Consider the following 20,551-nt stretch of genomic DNA (forward strand, 5'->3'; position numbering starts at 1 on the left):
CAGAATGGCACATCAATACGTGCCATTACCAGAATCAGAATCAGAAAGGGTTTTATTGCCAAATGTTGAGCAGGTTTACAACATTAGGAAATTGCTGCGGTACTTAGTGCAAAACATACTCTCAGACAACGCTTAAATAAACATAAAAATTAAAAGTGCTAAGTAGATAGACATATACATGAATGCAGGTGGTGAGCAATGCAAAAATGGAATGATGCAGTGAACACAGTGTAGGGTCATGTGTTTGTGGTGCGAACAGTCATATGGTTATTGTTCATGAGTCCAACAGCAGAGGGGAAGAAACTGTTCTTATGGCGAGAGGTTCTGGTCCGAATGGACCGGAGCCTCCTGCCTGAGGGGAGCAGGTCAAACAGACTGTGTCCAGGGTGAGAAGGGTCAGCTGTGATCCGAGCTGCACGCCCCAGTGTCCTGGAGGTGTACAGGTCCTGCAGAGATAGGAGTCTGCAGCCAATCACCTTCTCAGCAGAGCGCACAACACGCTGCAGTCTCTGTTTGTCCCTGATAGTGGCTCCAGCGTACCACACGGTGATGGAGGAGGTGAGGATGGACTTGATGACTGCAGTGTAGAATTGCATCATCGTCCATGTTGGCAGGTTGAATTTCTTCAGCTGCCTCAGGAAGTACATTCTCTGCTGGGCTTTCTTTATGACGGAGGTGATGGTGGGCTCCCATTTGAGGTCCTGGGTGATGGTGGTACCCAGGAAGCGGAATGAGTCCACAGTGGTGATGAGGGTGTCAGTCAGGATGATGGGGGGGGAGTGGGTTGTGTGCTTCCTGAAGTCCACAATAATCTCCACTGTCTTCTGGGCATTCAGCACCAGGTTGTTGTGGCTGCACCAGGACACGAGACGTTCAACCTCCCTCCTGTAGGCAGACTCATCCCCGTCCGAGATGAGTCCAATAAAAGTGGTGTCATCTGCAAACTTGATTAGCTTGACAGACTGGTGGGTGGAGGTGCAGCAGTTAGTGTACAGGGAGAAGAGCAGAGGAGAAAGAACACAGCCCTGAGGGGAGCCGGTGCTGATGGTCCAGGAGTCCGAGATATTCTTTCCCAGCCTCACATGTTGCTTCCTGTCCGTCAGGAAGTCAGTGATCCACTGGCAGATGGGATCAGGCACATTCATCTGGGAAAGCTTGCCTTGGAGATGGTCTGGAAGGATGGTGTTGAAGGCAGAGCTGAAGTCCACAAACAGGATCCTGGTGTAGGTTCCTGGGGAGTCGAGATGCTGCAGGATGAAGTGTAGAGCCATGTTGATAGCATCGTCTACAGACCTGTTGGCTCTGTATGCAAACTGCAGGGGGTCCAGGAGGGGGGCCATGAGGGTCTTGAGGTAGGAGAGAACCAGGTGCTCAAATGACTTCATGACCACAGATGTCAGAGCCACAGGTCGGTAGTCATTTAGTCCAGTGATCCTTGGTTTCTTGGGGACAGGGACTATGGTGGAGGACTTGAAGCAGGCAGGCACATGACATGTCTGCAGTGAGGAGTTGAAAATGCCAGAAAACACTGGGGCCAGCTCGTTTGCACAGTGTCTGAGGGTGGCAGGAGACACACCGTCTGAGCCAGGAGCCCAGAAGATTTGCTGTGTTTGGCAAAAACATTCTCAAGAGCATGGAGGAGATTCTGGAGACAGGCATTGTAGGAGAGCTGAGCAGGGCATAGAAGGTCCTTATTCCATCAGCAGTACCGATATCTGCTCCTTTGAGCAATTAGGAACAGGATGATACAAAATAACCTAAATCAGGCCACTGGTGTGAATGTCTCTGAGCAAATGATCACAAACAGACTTCATGTTATATTTATGCAGTCAGTTTTAGCAAAATAAAAATATAAAAGATGGATGTAGCCACCATGAGGATTTGGCAGGTAGGGGATATTATAGTTCTAGTGCAGAGGTGCATGGGGAAATTACTTACTTACAAATAAGTCACCTAATATGTTTTTTATTGTGAGCTTTTAGTATTTAAAAGCTAGAGAAAACAAATGACACTAGTTTGTGAAACTATGCTAAGAACACACACCTTCAACCAAAGATGTCCAACCTTTTCTTCATCCTGGAGAGCAACTGTGGATCATACCCACATCCTCTGCAGGGACTGTTGTCGATTAAGCACTTACACCATGCACATAAGAGATGGTAACTGCAGCGCTAAATAACATAACAGCTTCAGGTAAAGAGAGAAAAAGCAGTTTTACACGTTGTGGCTCCTGTGAGCACACTAACACACTGTGTCACACACAGATATTTAAATCTCTCTTTACTGATGATGTAGAAGCTGCTGAAGGCTCAGTGAAGTTTTTACATCTTTTTCTGCTAAGTTATCTGAAATCTGATGATGCACAACACACGAGGGCGCCGTCATCATGCTAACAGGGATGTAGAGGAGGTTAAAGCACCTCAGCTTAGTTTGTACACATATTTTTAAGATGATAAAACTCTTTGTCACAGCACAGTGTGTGTAATTTAGTTTGGAGCTGCATCACATTCCTTCAGCTTTAGCACAGAGTGTTAAAAACAGAACAAACAGCAGGATCAAAGCATCAGCACGGTCTTTGTTTTTTTCAGTAATAGGTGTCAATTTTCTGCCATGGTTGCTAGGCAACAGGACCAGCGCGACGTAAGAGAGACAGTCGGAAAACGCTGAGTGCGGCCTTCGGGGCCTGGAAGGATGCAGCTGCTGAGGTGGGACACAGCTTTGTGCTGTTCAAGGACTCTGATGGCTGATGTTTTATGTGCGGTGGACGGTTAGCTTGAAGAGCCTGTTTTGGTGGTATGAGAGAAATATTTCAGTTGTCCGAGCAGCACTGCCTTTAATTCAATCTCCGAGAGATTAACTGCTGAAGAAATCTGCTCAGAGGCTAAAAACTCGATCGTACAGTATGAAGAGGAGACCAGCCTTTAACGCAGACTGCTGGATATCAGCCGAAGACTCGGGATAAAGTCACAGATAACAGGTATGTAACGCTCACACAGGAGTAGGACGTGTAGGACCCTGATCGGAGCTCAGTTTGCAGGCTAACAGACAAAAATGAAGCAGCAGCTATGAGCTATTTTTTTTTAATAGAAATACTATATAAAATAGGAGTCCCCCCCCCCACCACCCTCTGTCTCTTTAACAGTAAACTTTTGGCATTAAGCATCCAACGAGACACATGGGAAATTTACGTTAGCAGAAGATGGCGTTAGAGATTAAGATAGAGGAGGCAGTAAGGGAAAGCAGTTTGCAGTGTGCCCCAGTTGGATGTCCGCTTCGGCTCTCTGTCTGCCGGTCGGTGGCTACACAAGAGTCCGCTGTCGCCTGTGGCTCTCTTCGCCCAGCAGGCCGGCAGGAATTTTGCTTTCAGAGAGGGGCTTTAACATCACTAACGCCCCCTAAGTCTTTACCAGATGACCAGGTGATGACCCCACCACCCTCGCTTATTTTTGTTTTAAATATAAAATGTTAAATAATTGAAATGAATGGATGTTAATGAAGTTGCTTTGCCACCTTCAAAAATGCATGCATTACTCGTTCTTTTGTAAGCTGTAGGTATTTAAGTCAGTATTATATATTTTTAGGAGTCAGATATAAATCTAACGCACTAATACAGTCCCAAATCTGACAAAAACCCTGAAACACTGCAAACCCTTTGTCAGAGTACCTGGGCCATTGACCCAGGTACTCTGACACACACACCTGACCGTTTCGTTCTGTTACGGTCAGGTATGTGGAGAATGGAGACAGAGGACCAAAATGCTGGACTCATAGATTTATTATTAGGTTGAATGAACTGAACATAAATGACTGAATGAACTAGGAACACACATGAGCAGTTGACAACAACAAGAGTTCAGCACTGTTTAATCAAAACATCAGGATTGACATTACAAGAAATATTTGGGGTCAGCTTTAAACATGCAGGGTGAGGACTGAGTGATGGATGCAGGATAGATCCAAAGTTACTAATAATCTAACTAATCTTAGCTCTTTGAGCCATCTGCCCATGAAAATTACTCACTTGGTGTGATAACATACAAAAGATCACTGCATCACAGGAAACGACAATAAGAATAGCTAATCGGGTCTTGATTCAAGAACTCAACATGTACTAGATTATATTTGTTTAGAGGTGTATTTTCCTGTCATCACATTAGTAACCTTTTTCAGGTGTGCTTTTGTTCCTCAGACCTCTAATAACAGCATGAAGTGTAAGGAGGAGGAAAGTCTGGATGACCAGCAGGTCTGGATCCAGCAGGAAAACTCCAGTCTGGACCAGGAGGACCCAGATCCCCCACGGATAAAAGAGGAACAGGAAGAAATCTCCACCAATCAGGGAGAGGGAGAGCAGCTTGAACTGAAGGAGGAGGCCGAAAGTGGGGATGAACAACTCAAACTCGACGATGATATGCGGAAACCTGAAATAAACTTACACAGCACAGGTATGCAAACCTGTAACGGTCTTAATTAAAAATGAATTTGAATAATTTAGGATCCTACTCACTGCTCAAATTTACATTTATTTTTAGAGAAACAGGAAGAACTTAAAAGTCAGCTGCAATCAGTAGCAATAGTGCATGTGTTTCTTAAACATTTAACATCAATAAAATTTCTACTGGTGCATTGGAAATGATGAAACTGAAGAGTTCACTTCCTTGGAGCTGCAGAAAAACTGAGTCACTCTGATTATACAGCCTTTAGAAATGATTCGTTTCCCTCATAAAAATATTTGAGTTCAGATAGCACCATAATGTCAAAGGTCACAAATGTTTTGTGAAGCTTTAAAGAGTAGTTTCTAATTTTCCAAGTAACACTGAGGGAATGTTCCCTGTTCTTCTTGTTTTTACTCAGCTTCAGTGACAGTGGAGATGTATGTTGTTCCTACAAATAATGAAAAAAAACAACAACACATAGACAAGTGATATAGACAAAATATGCATCACATAGATGTAGGGCTGTGCAGTATGACCAAAATCAAATCATATCCCAATATAAGACATTTCTTATCCCGATAATGATATATATTACAAAATAGTCCATTTTCTGTAAATTCTGTGAATCTCGGGCAACTCGACTTGTGTGAAGTGTTTTTAGCTGGGCATCGTGTACCTGGAGTTGAGTGTTTTGACGATGCATGAAACTATATATTTTTAGATATAAGATGTACCGGTTGCCATTTTCTTTGTGAGTATTTATTACATGGCGTGCTGTGGGGAAGCCTGTCCTAACGTTTGAGTCTAAGGTTTATTTTGAGCACCTGACGGCTCTTTTTTGCTTCTCATCTGTAAACTCTCTCCACACTCTTTCATTTGATTCTTTTCTAGATGATAGAAGAGGTTTGTCATGCTTGAGTCTGTGGTGGGGACTGGTTTGTGGCATAATTTGCATAGTACAGTTTTCTGGTCCATGTCAAACTTTTCATAACCAAACTATGTCCATGCTACAGAGGTCCTTCTGTTTGGAGCTACCTGGTTTTGCCTCATCTTCACTGGCCGTGCTGGTATTCTCTGTGCCTGCATCCACATGGTGACCATCAAAACAATGAAAAAATATTGCCGTAAACAGTGTATTTTGTGACACCACGAAACAAACGATAGCGTATAATATGAAACGGTAGATGTTTTAATTTTGTCATTCGATCTATTTCATCATATCGCACAGCCCTACATGGATGCATATTTTTGGAATAAGTGGAAAGTTTTTAGCATCAGCGAAATGAGCTGAAATTGCTCAAAGATACTTGACCTGTTAAAGGCCAGAGTTTAAATTAATTTATTAATATAATTAATTTTAGTTCAAAGTAATTTATTATTTATCAATTTCATTTAAAATAAAAACACTATTTTTAAATCAGTATTTCAAACGGAATTATTAATTCATTAATAAATATTTCAAATCATCTAAAATGGCGATTCCACTCCTCATTTGAAAATCCATTTCCCTTTCCTGTTAGCTCACGGATTAGCTATTATATTAGCAAATAGATTAGCTTTGGGATTTTCTACTGGATTAGCTATCAGATTTGTGATTGGATTAGATATCTAATTTCCAAAATCCTGAAGCAATGCAAATTAGCCATGCAGCGCAATGTAAGGAGCTCACTGATTGGTTGGCCAGACACAGGCTGGCTGCCTGGATTTTTCTACACTGCTGTTTGTGCTTATAGCTTTGCACTATTAAGTGTGTGTGCTTACACAAAGGCTTTTCAGCCTCGGGATTTACACTTGGTCTAACACGGAAATATGACAAATGAAGGGACTCTGCAGTGAAAGTAGGTTGCAGCCATTGCTCTAACACTGTATAAAACTAACAGGGCTTAGTGCTGGTTCTAATAGTCTGAGCTGCTTCAAGCTTTATTTGTGAAGAGCACATAACCTTACAAAAAGCATACCTAGCTAGTACAGCTGGGACATAATAGTTTCATAAGTTAAGTTTGGCTGTGTCCAAATTCAGGGCCTACATCCTTCGAAGGACCCAGCCTAGATAGACCAGCTCGGCCGGGTCCTCCGAAGGCCGAGAAGACCAGAAGTGCGAAGCTGTTAAATTGGACGATCTAGCCATGACATAAGCAGCTAGAGCTGTGCTGGACAGCATGTTCAACAGAAATAGAAATAAATTGACCTTTAGTGGAGAAAATTGTGTTGTTTCATCTTCATGTGATGTATCTGGGAGAACATTACAGCCATGCGCTGTGCGACTGTCTCCTTAACCAACAATGATGCTAAGTTTAGCTAGTAAACTAGTTTGCAAGTGTAGCTCTTGAAACTATCTCATTTTATTTTGATGATACAAATATAATAGGATTTACATTATTGATATTTTACTATGTATTTTACCATTTAAAAAAAACAAACAAACAAAAATGCTCAGTGGTGGAATTTAACTCAGTTGTAAAGGTATGTATTCCTATTTCATATCATTTATACCTGTGTGACTGTCTAACAGACAAATATTAATATACCATGTTGTTGGAGGAAATCTCCCAAATAGAAGGCTGCCAAAGTAAAACAGAGACACAGTGAGACAATATAATCAATCACATGTACATGGGGTGAGCGTCTCAAGAGACAGTCACACAGTACTCTTCTTTATTGCAGGTTATATAGGCATGTAGGTTACAGAGCAGACGGAGGCAGTCTCCGCCTGTTCTCAGAATATATTGCTTAACTGACAAATGCATATCTTACTAAACATTCTGTCCGTACTATACTAAACGTCTGCTTAAGTTGCATTTTCCGTTCTTCTTTACACAGGAACTTGTCTTCACAGGCATTTGATAAGCATAGGCAAGGCTTCATGTTTATCAGGGTGAATCGTCATTCAGAGTTTACACAATCACAGCATATCATTCAGAGGTTTACACAGTTACAAGTAAAGCATATTTGAATAATAAACAAAATCTTTTCACATTTCCCTCCTGTTGTTTAACTTTCACACTAGTTAAAACACCATTGGTTTATTATCTGTGCATGATTTCTTGCAGCGCATTTTTAATCAGCACGTCATACATTGGTGTATCACAGTATTTCAGTGTCAGGGGGATCATCATCATCTTCGTCCATGGGCAGTGTCAGGTATGCCTGCACATGAACTGCAACAACTTTATTAATCATTGATTGTACACATGGCAAAATACAAGAAGTAAAACAACAGAGTAGGAGTAGAAGAACTCCTCCAAAAACCAGTCCTTTTATTAATAAGAGATTTCCAGGAACCACTCAACAGCCAGGTAAGCCAATCTCCAGTGTTCGTGACATAGTCCTGTTGCTGAGCGTCCCTGAGTTGTTTCAGCGTGCGTAAGGCGTCGGTCATGTTGGAAGAGTGAACATTATCTGGAATGTATGTACAGCATGTGTTGTTAAAGAGTATACAGAGTCCTCCTTTTTCAGCCAGAATCATGTCCAGTGCGACTCGATGTTGCATCACAGTTATGCGCAGGGCATCAATCTCTTCATTTTGTTGATTGTTGATTTTGCATGAGGCATTCAGGAACAGTCCAAAGCGGTAATCCAAAGTTTCAATTCTTAACATGTTCTTTCCGGTGCCCACCCATGGAAACAGTGAGTGGAGGACCTTTTGTCCGGTGGTCCAAAGCTTAAATTCCTCTGGCACATCACTGCCATAGATGGGGTCATGTGGTTGCACTGCGGAGACGTCTCGTCGTCGTCTTGTAGTCTGAGAGATATTTACAGCTGACATCCTGAAGGTGTGGTCTGAAATGAAGATTGGGGCACAGGTGCCCGTCCATCCGGGTGGCAGTATGAAGTAGGCACGTTGTCCACACAGCCAGTACTCACTGTAGGGTGTCCAGTCGTTGCCAGTATAGGTGAAGACAATGTCCCAGCCTTGGTCCCAGTCCGTGCTTGACAGGTACCAGTCATATTCGTTCCACTTGTCACCTTGATAGCCTCCAATGTGGAATGAGTTTAGTGGGATGGCTATTGTCAGGAACACTGAGAACACAAACATGAAGCACAGGGTTGTGACTGTTGTCAGCTGGCATCCTGTTGTCCAATATTGACGTCGTCTATGTCCATCTCTCCTTTCTCCCTCAGTGGAATCTTGGGTTCTTTGTCTAGCATCTCCATTCCTGTGAGTGTTCTCCTCTTCTCGACCACCAGACACACCTGTAGCCTCTAATGAGTAGACCTCAGCCAGAGGGTGGGATCACGAGTGTTGCCACTGATCACCCTACCCCCACCGAGCGAACACTAGAGGTTGGGGAGGACCAGAGTCTAAACTTATCACTCACTTTTTTGCAGTGGCTTTGGTGAATCCAAGATGGTCTTTCTGCTATCTTACAGGCGGTAGGTGTGGTGAGTAGCACTTGATAAGGACCTTCCCACCTTGGTGAGCTCCAATTTTTCCTTTGGAGTACTTTAATCAGGATCCAATCACCTGGTTTCAACCTGCAAGATACTGGAGAGTTGTTTAGAACAATCTCTTTATTTTCAAGTAATTTCAAGTTGTGAGTTTCTGAGAACTTTGTGTCAGTCTCATCCACATTTTACCAGGCCTATACACTCAGGCCATGGTCTCCCTGTTTCTTCCATGCATTTTCTCAGTCTCTGTTTTATTTCCTAGTGCTTCAGAGACCTTACTGATTACCTCATTGACAAAGTGTGTCCCATTATCTGATCTTATCAGAGTGGGGATGCCATATGTTGGAATAAAATGGTTACGTAAGCATTTTGCTGAAGTTTCGAAATTTAGAGTGTAAAAGTGTTTTGGAGATTATATCTCCTATCCCTCCTGTTGACGCATGGAGAGTAACTCCATGTGTCACTAAAACTACTGTTTTGTGTAGAGATTTTGGAAGTATTGGTTTTCCTTCACAAATCATCAAGTCATCTCTTAGTTGCGCTCCACATTTCAGCCATTTCCTTTGCTCAGCTGTGGGAGCTGCTTTTTGTTCATCCTTTGTCAGTAAAATTGTTTCCCTTTGTAATTTCATAGTCATTCTTCTGATGTGCTGCACACTTGCAAATTGCTAAATGTCGCATCACATGAGGAGTTTCCTCCCATGTAAATTACTTGTGTTGCATCAATCAAGCAGAAAGCATCTCACAATTTATTGTATTACCAACTAAATTTATTGTCTGGTCACTGCTTGGTCATACCAGACTCTCTCTGTGTCTTCATTTTCCTTCTCTGTTTTCACAAAGCGTTTCACGTATTGTCCTGCAAGCTGGAGAGTTAAATGTCAGTAGTGGGTAAATTCAGCAGTTGATAACAAAACTATTAAGTTTTTCCTGTTTTAACACCAATGTGAGATATAGAAGCGCACATATAGTGTGTGCTCTAGTGTAAGCTGCTCTTCATTGCATGTATGTGTGTTAGTACGCTTGCATGCAGGGCCTCTGGGCCTGTCTCACCCAAAAGGGCATTTTCTTAACAGTTGCCTTTCACTCGCGTGTGTTAAGAAAGGCAAATGTGCTTGTAGCAGTTGTGAGATTATTATGCTGTCATATATTACATTATACCTGTAATCAAAATGAGTGAATCATGATACTGCTGTAGGCCACATCATACTTCTTGTGTAATCAGTATGTAGTTTTAGTTTGCATCACACTTCTTAGTTAAAGGAATGTGAAAATCATTAGATTTATTAGATAGGTTGGTATTATCCTATACTGCTGATTTACTGTGAGTGAGTTACACTGTTTCATGACATTTCATACCGCTGAGTTATGAAAAGAGTATTGTGTTCAGAGAGCAGAGGCCTCTCTTTTTCTTTTTTTTTTTTTGTGATAGTAAAGAGCCACGGGAGCGTCACCCCCACCTTTGGTGGAGGCAGAAAAACAGGGAGCCAAGGTCATAACTCAGGCTCACAAAAAGTCAGAAAGAACGTGAATACTTAGTTTTGTGGCTGTGGCACATTCTGTATAGCTTCTTTTCTTTGTTTAGTAGCTTTCTGCCTTCACCTGAGGGTGTGCCCTAAGCATGTGACTTCAGGTCTCCATAATTGGAGTTTATTTAAAGATAAATAAGATGATTTCATATATTGCTCGCAGATCATGCACTAGACGGTATGTTGCAGTATTAGCCTGCTTCAATACTTAAACAAAACATCACTCTTTGTTTTATTATTATTATTATTATTATCCTGTCTCAAAACAGAAAATGAAATTGTAGTTGTTCTTGGCTGAGAAACACAAAACCTCTCCTTTTTTTTTTTTTCTTTCAAAACAAGAAACTAAGTTTTAATCTCTCAGCCTTGTCACATAAAACAAAACAGACAACCCAGCTCTCAGCTGGCTCTGGACTTTATCATCATCAAGGACACAAAAAGAAAAAGAAAAAGCTGCTGCCAGAAACAGAGCAGAAGTGTGAGGAAAAAACTGAGCTCACAGACAGCTGCATGTGTGACCTTTAATATGCAGCTTCTGCTCTAAAAAACAAATAAAAATGTGTAACTTGCTCATCAGCTTGGTAGTGTCCACATATTTAATTCATTTTATTCAGCTTCTCAAACCTGTAGCTTTAGCTGTTGTATACAGGGTTTGGCTTATTAGTTGTTAGTATAGGTTTGCTCTTCATCTTAACAAAGTCTCATCTAAGATGACAGGTTTACAAGCAGGTCAAGTGTCTCTATGCACCTGATTAGTGTAGTTATTTCCTTATTTTCTTCATCTCCTATATCATCTCCTATATCCTATATATACTGAGTTTGAGCAAACCTTAAGCTTGAATCAGACTACTTTTAACAACCATTCACCTCATATCATAACTGACTGAGGTGCCTCTTCCTATTAATAGTATGTCATTATTAATGTTATCATTGTATTGTTCTTCCTTTTTTATAACAGCAATAGTATATCACAATACACTACTTTACTACTAATATACAATAGTATATTAGTTTATATTTTATTATGTATCCATCACGGGTCTGTGTGAACCTGCAGCTTCATACCTTCCCAAGCTGGAGACATTTTCCTTGGCTGAACAATGACACAGCCCTAATATGCCTTATGCATCTCTCTTTTTTATTTCCCAATTTTGTTTCATTGCTTTAATTTAAGTTAACCTTAATTTAACCTTTTGTTTATTCCACTTCATTCCTCTTTCCATGCTTTAAAATATTACAACTCTTGTGTATGCTTTGATTTCTTTTTAGCTTCCTTTTCAGTATTCATTTCTGCTTGGAGGGTTTCTTATAATTTAGTTAATGCATTTTCCCTCCCACGTGGGACATTTAGTTTTCTTTGGATTTCTCCATCTATATGCACTAATTTGTCCGGGCGCCTGGACATTTCTTTTTTCTAGCCACTGCTCGTCAGCAGTGAGTTTTGTTGCTTTATTTCCCATTTTCTTATTTGTTTTATATGTTTATTTCTACTTATTTTATTTATTTCTTTATGTATTTAGCGCTTAGTAATACACACACACACACCTGCGGCGCTTTCACTGGCACGAGAACAGAGAGAGGTGGCTGACACGCCCTTCTACTTTTGAGCTATTCTCAAAAGCGGTGTCACCTTTACGTGATAAAACACGACCTTCCTCTCAATTCACCAGTACTTCAGCGACCAACAGTAAACAAATCAGTGGAATAGTTCAGCCTCCTTATTGTGCTGTAAAAATCAACTTATTCCACCAAAAAAGACAATAAAAGACAGACAGTTTTAACGCGCGTTCACGCTACCAGCCTCTTAAGGCGAGCGTAGTGCTTCCAGCCACTGTGGGCGAGCTAGGCCTATTTTACCCTTTCGGGGAGCTACCAATCACTTATGACGAGCTCAATATTTATTTTAGTGCTTCCAACCCTCTGCGGGCGAGCTGACTACCAGTCCTCAAGACGAGCTTAATGCTTCCAGTCTGTCTTGGGACGAGTCTTAAGTTTCGTTTTGCGTTTTTTTGCGCAAACCTTTATTATCTCAAAGTAGTCTGTCTTACCTTGGCGCTGGTTTCTTCAGATGCACCTGATCAGCCCCCGACGGTGCGGACCGCTTGTAAAACGTTGACCAAGACCCGAATTCACGCTCTTGGGTTTTATCACACACCTAGTGCGTGAGCTGCCGGCAGACTTCAACGTGGGCTTCTCGCACCGACGGGACCTGGTGAGGTGCTTTCTGTGAGAGCTGCTTTAAATAGGCTGTCTCATCCGGCTTCGAAGGACCAAGAAATGTTGGAGGAAATCTCCCAAATAGAAGGCTGCCAAAGTAAAACAGAGACACAGTGAGACAATATAATCAATCACATGTACATGGGGTGAGCGTCTCAAGAGACAGTCACACAGTACTCTTCTTTATTGCAGGTTATATAGGCATGTAGGTTACAGAGCAGACGGAGGCAGTCTCCGCCTGTTCTCAGAATATATTGCTTAACTGACAAATGCATATCTTACTAAACATTCTGTCCGTACTATACTAAACGTCTGCTTAAGTTGCATTTTCCGTTCTTCTTTACACAGGAACTTGTCTTCACAGGCATTTGATAAGCATAGGCAAGGCTTCATGTTTATCAGGGTGAATCGTCATTCAGAGTTTACACAATCACAGCATATCATTCAGAGGTTTACACAGTTACAAGCAAAGCATATTTGAATAATAAACAAAATCTTTTCACACATGTCCACTGTCTGAAAGCTTTAGTTATATTTGAGGGCAATATCCCATATCTCAAAAATAAACTAAAAAGATTTGATCCTTGTATGCTTCATATAAAATGGAAGGCAAACTGATGCAGTATATATTATTTTATTGGATGAGAAAACTGCAATATAATTTACTTAAGATGCTGAGGATATCAGAGCATTAAACAGGCTGATGTTTGGGTAAGAGGCTCTAACAGGACAGAGATGATACAGAAACATCACATCCTTATAAAATACTGACACACTTTATAAATGTACAACTTTTCACAGCTCTTCGAACTTTCTATCTAAATGAGCTGCACACGTTTCCCACTGAAACCAGCACAATCCCACTGCGATGAAAACAATATTTTAACTAAATATATTCTGGATAAATCAAAGCATTATCAAAATTGTCCATGGTTCCCTTTGTTTTTCCTTCTTTCCCTGTCAGATCCTGTCCTGCAGGATAAACATCAGTGAGTGATACCCCGTATGGAGCTATATAGTAGTTCGTGTTGGAGATACCGCTGCAGATACAGGAAGCAAATATCTAGAAACTGTCTCAAATATTTTTACCAGTCCCCAAATTACAGATTACTCTCAATTACTCTCAGCTGCTGCTGTCTCGTTTTTTTCCTCCTTCTTCCTCACACATAGCTGAATTTGTCCTGGTGTTTCATCAGGGGTGGAGAGCCTCTGTCTCCTCTCACCTTCTCAGTCTTTTCTGACTCTGGGCACTTGCAGAAGGAAGTCAACCATGACAGTTAACAACAAAAGCAGCAGAGGTTTATCAAATATCTATTAACTTGCAGGATGAAAATACAGTTTTTTAATAGAATCACTCTTTATGTATTTTAAAAAAAAAAAAAGGGGAAACAGGACATATGATACTGCAGAAATGTTGGGCTTTATTACAAAGGTGACAGACTGAGGTTGTATGATATAAGCAGGACAAAACATGGAGGAGGACTTATTATTAGTGGTTTATACAGGATGAGAGTTCTTTTAACTATAAACCAAGCACAGCATGGTTGGGTCTGTTTCCTCACCACAGCTCATGGGACAGATGTTTGGTCCCTGTGAATACACTTAGCTTAAAGATTGAACCGGCTGCTTGGTTTATTCTAAAACGTTTAAGTACCGTTGGCTTCTGAGAGGAGTAGGAATATTTTACTGCTATTATTTGCTGCTATTTCTATAATCATCATTAACATTTCATTATTGAGAGTGATGTTGCATTCAGATGCATTCAGATGTTCAAATATATTGGTATTATATTAGTCTTTATTACAGGTCCAAGAAGAACCACTTTAAACTGTTGAGTTGAATCTATAACCCGAAGTGCTTTTGAATTTATAATTTTAATGTTTATGCAGATTGCAGGGTGAAAGAGTAACTCTGTGCTAAAAGAAGACAGGAAGTTATATGTTTTTGAAGTTACATGCTTTTGCAGAAGTGAAACTGAAAGCAGAGTGAGTGCAAGCCAAAGAGTAGGGTGTTTATTATGCATTTATTGTGGATTAAGCCTTAAGTAGTTGTGGTAGATTGAAACAGTTGTTTTATATATAAGTCAAGATCAGTACACACAGGATGGCCTTAGCCTGGTTGCTTGAGTTGAGGTCAACTAAGGTGCAGAGAGCATCTGCGTACAGACAGACGAGACATACACACACATACAGACACAAATAGAGAGGTCATGACACGTACGCAGTACACAGCATGCGCCCCTTGCGACGTGCGCACACACACATACACACCATAGTAGATCTATTTTGGTAGGGCAGAAGTGAAGATGTATTTTTGCTGCAAGTGCAAATTGTGCCGGCGTATTGTTAGATGCTTACAGGAAGTGCACCTGATGTTCGGGGAGATAAGGAGGCGCTCATGGTGCAACACCGGGGTGGAGATGAGACATGATGTATTTTAAAATATGTTAAAAGTTAGCAGGAACATTTTGTGGTTTAGGTTGACGTAAGCTGTATTGTGTCTGTTTTTGCAAAAGAGGGGGCTTTGTTGTCTTACTCATATAAAACCTTTGTCTAATTATTGTAAGTTCGGTTCGACGCTGAAATCTGCACAGCGTTGGACTCACACATGTGTTCATTAAAATGTCGTCTAATTGTACACGCCTGGATCTGTGGTTATTTATGGATTCCTCTCTCAACATTTGAACCTAACACTTCACATCTACAAACAGACCCAGCTTCGGTAGAAAACTAAACTAACTAACCAAAGCTTGTATGACTCAAGCCAGGTTATGTGGCGATACCACTAACAATTTTCGATTTGAAGTATTTATTAATGAATTAATTATTAATTTTGAAATATTGATTAGTGGTTTACATTTTTATTTTAAATGAAATTATTAAATAATAAATAATAATAAAAAAAAATAATTAAAAATAATAATTAAAAAAATAATTCATAAATTAATTTATAAATGCATAATTTACTGTACAATTCATGCACAGAATTCTTTATTTTGATGAGTGTGGTCCTCCATAATTACTAAAGGGACCAGGTGACACGTGCACTTTTAAAATGCCCCCCCCCCCCAGCACAAAACTCAGTAGTCATCATCATAATTTACTTAGTTCTTTTATTTTTCTGATAACAGAAAAATAAGAGATCTAAGTAAGTTATATCTATATGTGTAGACTTAGAATAGTCATATGTTTGACTGAGAGCCTCACTGCTTTTATCCCATTACTTTTTCTTGTTCTTTTAATTATCACGCTTGATTTTTATGAGTTTAAAATTTCCACTTGCTGTTGAGACAAAATCTGTGCCCATGCAGAGACACAAACTCAACAACAGAAGTTTCATTTTGTTCTGTCATCCCTTTAAGTTCTAGAATTACATGTTTTCGCTGTGGAAACGGAAATTTGATTTCAACAACATCCAGGTCTGGAAAAGTATATTGGTTTCATCCTGAGTCTGTGTTGTTAGTTTAGTTAGTTATATATGCATTTTAGTTATTGTTATATTTTAATCCTAGTTTAATATTAGTGAAGTTGTGTTTTGTTTCCTCAGTTCTATGTTTATTCAATATTTGTTACTTTCTGTTGGTTCCTGTTTTTCTTTGCCAGTTAAAATCTCTGTGTGATTTGGAGTTTGGCTTTCTCACCCTTGATTGTCTCTTGTCACCTTCCTGTTTCAGCTAACCATGACTGAGACTGTGCTAAGTGTACCTTAGCTAGCTATCTCTCAGACTCAGTTTTTGGTGGTGAAGGGTAGCACATTATGTGTCAAATATGTGAGAGACAATGAGCATGTATCATTGCCAGCGGAACTTAGCTGAACTTTGCTTTAAAAAAAAAAAAAAAAAAGCGTGTTAGAACTCAACATTCATTTAGATCATTGCCTCAACATCATCACATTTTTACAATTATCTGACACTTGTTTTGTTTATTTACCCCTTCAGATTTTCCATATCAACATGTCTGTAAGGAGGAAGAGGATTTCACAGACCAGCAGGTCGATAACAAGGAGAAGAGCCACATTATGAACCAGGAGGATCCAGGGACTCTGCAGATTAAAGAAGAACATGAGGAACTCTACACCAGCAAGGAGGGAGAGCAGCTCGTACTGAAGCAGGAGACTGATACCTTTCTTGTAACTCTTGGTTATGATGAAGGTGACCACAGTGATTCAGAGCAACACAGTGATCAGCTCCTTTCTCACAGCTCTCCTGAACCAGAGAGTCAAGATCAGGAAAAAAGTAAGCACATCAACTCAGAATCAACTCGATATACGGAGCTGAATAAGAAGACATATGACACAAATAACAGAAACAGAGTGGAAAATTCTCCATTGTCAGAGACTCAGTGTAAATCTGAGATAAGTAAAAAGTCTGCAAAATGTGAGATTTGTGGAAAAACCTTTCATGATAAATCCAACCTAACGAGACATCTGAGATCACACACAGGTGAGAAACCTTATTCTTGTACCACCTGCGGGAAAGGATTCAGTAGGAAATCAGGATTGGAGACTCACATAAGAATCCACACAGATGAGAAGCCGTATTGTTGTAACACTTGTGGAAAAAGATGTAGTCAGATGATACATTTGAAAAATCACATTAGAATCCACACAGGTGAGAAACCATATTCTTGTAGTACCTGTGGGAAAAGTTTCAGTCAGCTAATTAACCTTAAAACTCACATGAGAATTCACACAGGCGAGAAGCCATATTCTTGTAGCATCTGTGGAAAAGAGTTTTGTGCTTTGTCAGCATTCAACAGACATATGCGAATTCACACAGATGAGAAGCCACATTGTTGTAGCACCTGTGGGAAAAGATTTAGAGACCAATCGACATTCAAAAAACACATGACAATTCATACAGGTGAGAAGCCTTATTCTTGCATCACCTGTGGAAAAAGATTTGGTCATAAACCAACAATGGAAAGACATCAGAGAAGTCACACAGGTGAGAAACTACATTCTTGTAGCACCTGTGGAAAAGGATTCAGTCAGATGATAAACTTGAAAATTCATATGAGAATTCACACAGGGGAGAAGCCACATTGTTGTAGCACCTGTGGGAAAAGATTCATTCAGATGATACATTTGAAAAGACACATGAGATTTCACACAAGTTGAAAATTTCACATAAAATGTGCAATAGCTGTTAGTTGTAAAAGTGGGTTTATGACAGGGCCAATACAGGCGAGCAGGCAAATTACTCAAAAGGTTGATTCTGTTCATCTGGACGTAGCGTTTTCAGTGGAAGAAACCATCTGTCACTCATCACTACTCATCAGAGAGTAACATGAGGATTTTTAAAAATGAGGATGAGAGGAGATATTTATCTCATATTTGGAAAGTTCTTCTGCAGTGGGAATCATTATTATTATTATTATTATTAATAATGATAATAATAATAATAATAATGAGGTGTCTGAATAGCATATATGATATGATATAAAATGATAGGTGTATTGTTTTATGTTGTAGAGCTGATTTATTTTTTTTATTTTTTACAAAATATCTGCAAGTGATACAAGTGAAAAAGGAGGACATGAAAAAAATTGTTGTTTTTTTTGTTCTTTTTGTAGCCAGGATTTGGTACCTTGGTCATTCAATAGGGAGATTAAACTTTTGCCTCAACCTGTCTTCTTGATTAATCGTTTAGTTATATTGCTTCTTAGTGTGAGTCACATATTTAAAAAGTTTCAGAAAAATTTTATGTGATGTGTAATCTTTAAAACATGAAGCAAAAACAAAGATAATTTTTTTTCTAAGTGTTGTCATTGTTTTGGATATTCAGTCAGCTTTTTAAATTTAATGTAGATTTTCTACATTAGCACACAGTCTAATCTGCTGCCTTGTATTTAAATAATTGGGTGTAATCCTTTACAGAGTTACTGTAATTGCATTACAGTTTCCCTATAAACAGTGTTATGACATAGCATGGATGCTGGAGGTGGTAGTCCACCCTTTTAAAAAGAGGGACCAGAGGTTGTGTTCAGGGTGATCACACTTAGCCTCCCTGTAAAGGTATATGCCTGGATACTGGAGAGGAGAGTCTGCCTGTTAGTTGAAACCAGGATTCTGAAGGAACAATGCAGATTTCTTCCTGATCGTGGAAAAGTGGATTTGCTCTTGATTTTCTTGAGGATATTTAAAGATGTGTAGAAGTTTACCAGCCAGTCTTGATGTGATTTGTGGAGTTGAAGGAGGCATTTTCACATTTTCCCTTGGAACCCTGTTTTGGATGGAAAAGACTGAGAATATATTTAAAAAAATATCACCATGCTGTCCACTACCCCACAATTTTCCCAACTATTGTTAGAACATCCCTTGAAAAAGTTATAGTGTGTTAGTGCTTAAGTCTGTGAATCTCTTGTGTGAAATAAATATCCTTATGCATTATCTTGCTTCTGGGTCTGTCCTTAGTTCTCTTTGGAAACTGATTATCACATTGTTAGCCTTACTGGTATTTTCGTTTTTAAAGAATCAATGTTTTGTTGGAGACAAACAGAGGCAGAACTAAACTTAACAAAAAGCGAGCCTTTTATTGTGACTGATTACAAGCATAAACCAAACAAGAAAACCAACTAGACAAGAAACTAATCATAAAACCTAAACTGGGAAAATTAACACATGAAAACCTGGAACCTTGAAAACACAGGAACACGAAAGAGGATTAACTGATGGTCTGACAATAGGCTGAGGAAGACAGAGACAATGTATACACTAAAGGGTGACGAGGAAAGTGGAAACACAAAGGATGAAGTAGAGACAAAGGATGAAACGCAAAGGGGAGGAACGTGGGAACAGGTAAGGGACAAAACTAAGACGCGGAGGGCGAGGGACCAAGAAACATGGAGAGAGACACTGTTAGAGTGAATTGTTAAATATTTGTCATTTTTATGTTTACCATTTGTACATTGTTTTAACTCTGTGAAAGGAATTCTTTCTTTCCTCCCCTCCCCAGATTCTCAAGGTTCTGGGTGGGGGGCTGAAGTGTTTTTATCACAGGCAACATCCTTGTGAAGGTCTTTTTGATGTTTGGTAGAACTTCCTGCCCTTTGTATGGTTTCACTGTGTTATCTATGGTAAACCATACATTGGGTGTGGGGGAGACTACCCTCTTTATGACCAAGGATGTTCCTCCTGCTTTTATGTTTTATGACCCTTTGATCAGCAGGAGGACACACACACACACACATTCTTGCATATACATACATACAGTGCCTTGTCTTTGTAACCAAAGGGGGTTGCGAGGGGAGGTGTTTTGTAAACTATTGTTTGAAGTTTGTCAATAAAAGCCAGTGAGAGGAGGCCATCGTCGGGGTCATTCGTAATGAGCTGAGATACCGACGAGGCCTTCCTTGCAAGTAAACGATCGATCGCTGTTGCCTTGTTTTTCTTTCACGGGAATAAGTCCTGGATACAGCGGGGTCTGAGTTTAGACCCAATAGACACAAACATGAGACAGAGGGAATAAACATAGACATGACTTGGGAAACATACATAGAGGACATGACAGACTCTCACAAGAGACACAAGGATGAGACAAAGACAAGACAACATAAGTAGAAATACAAAAAACTCAGACATAAAAGATTTAGACTCAAGACTAAACTGTATAAACTTGAACTTAAAACTTCTTCATAAAGCAACAGAAAGAATACTGACTACAAAATAAGACTCAAATACTGAGTGAAAGACCTAGCACCCTGACAGTTCACAATTTTTATGGCCAGATAAAGCAGTAGCAGTAGCAGTACACAATTTAGCCAAGAACCTGTTAAAGATTATTACAGAAGTTGTGATCAGCTTGACCATAGAAAGAAAAAACATATTCTGACATGTTTCATGTTTCTCTTCCTTCGTGAACATAAAGATGAAGTTAGAAAATTCTTTCATTCCTACAATTCAAAAACGAATAAAGTTTTTGTGGCAGTGAATGTGTTTGCTTTATGAAAAACATAGTTTTATTTTATTGTGAATCATTGGTTA

At 39.8% G+C, this 20,551-nt stretch overlaps 1 protein-coding gene across 1 annotated transcript; it reads left to right on the top strand.

The window, feature by feature from the left end:
* The first annotated feature begins 2,625 nt into the window (after positions 1–2,625).
* Positions 2,626–18,952, top strand: LOC116311754 (zinc finger protein 501-like). The gene is made up of 3 exons (XM_031728964.2): positions 2,626–2,977; positions 4,190–4,442; positions 16,506–18,952. Exons 2-3 carry the CDS (start codon positions 4,205–4,207, stop codon positions 17,684–17,686), a joined length of 1,419 nt encoding a protein of 472 aa, XP_031584824.1. The 5' UTR covers positions 2,626–2,977; positions 4,190–4,204; the 3' UTR covers positions 17,687–18,952.
* The last annotated feature ends 1,599 nt before the right edge of the window (positions 18,953–20,551 follow it).

Source organism: Oreochromis aureus, linkage group 18 (assembly GCF_013358895.1).
Source record: "Oreochromis aureus strain Israel breed Guangdong linkage group 18, ZZ_aureus, whole genome shotgun sequence".
Taxonomy (NCBI): Eukaryota; Metazoa; Chordata; class Actinopteri; order Cichliformes; family Cichlidae; genus Oreochromis; species Oreochromis aureus.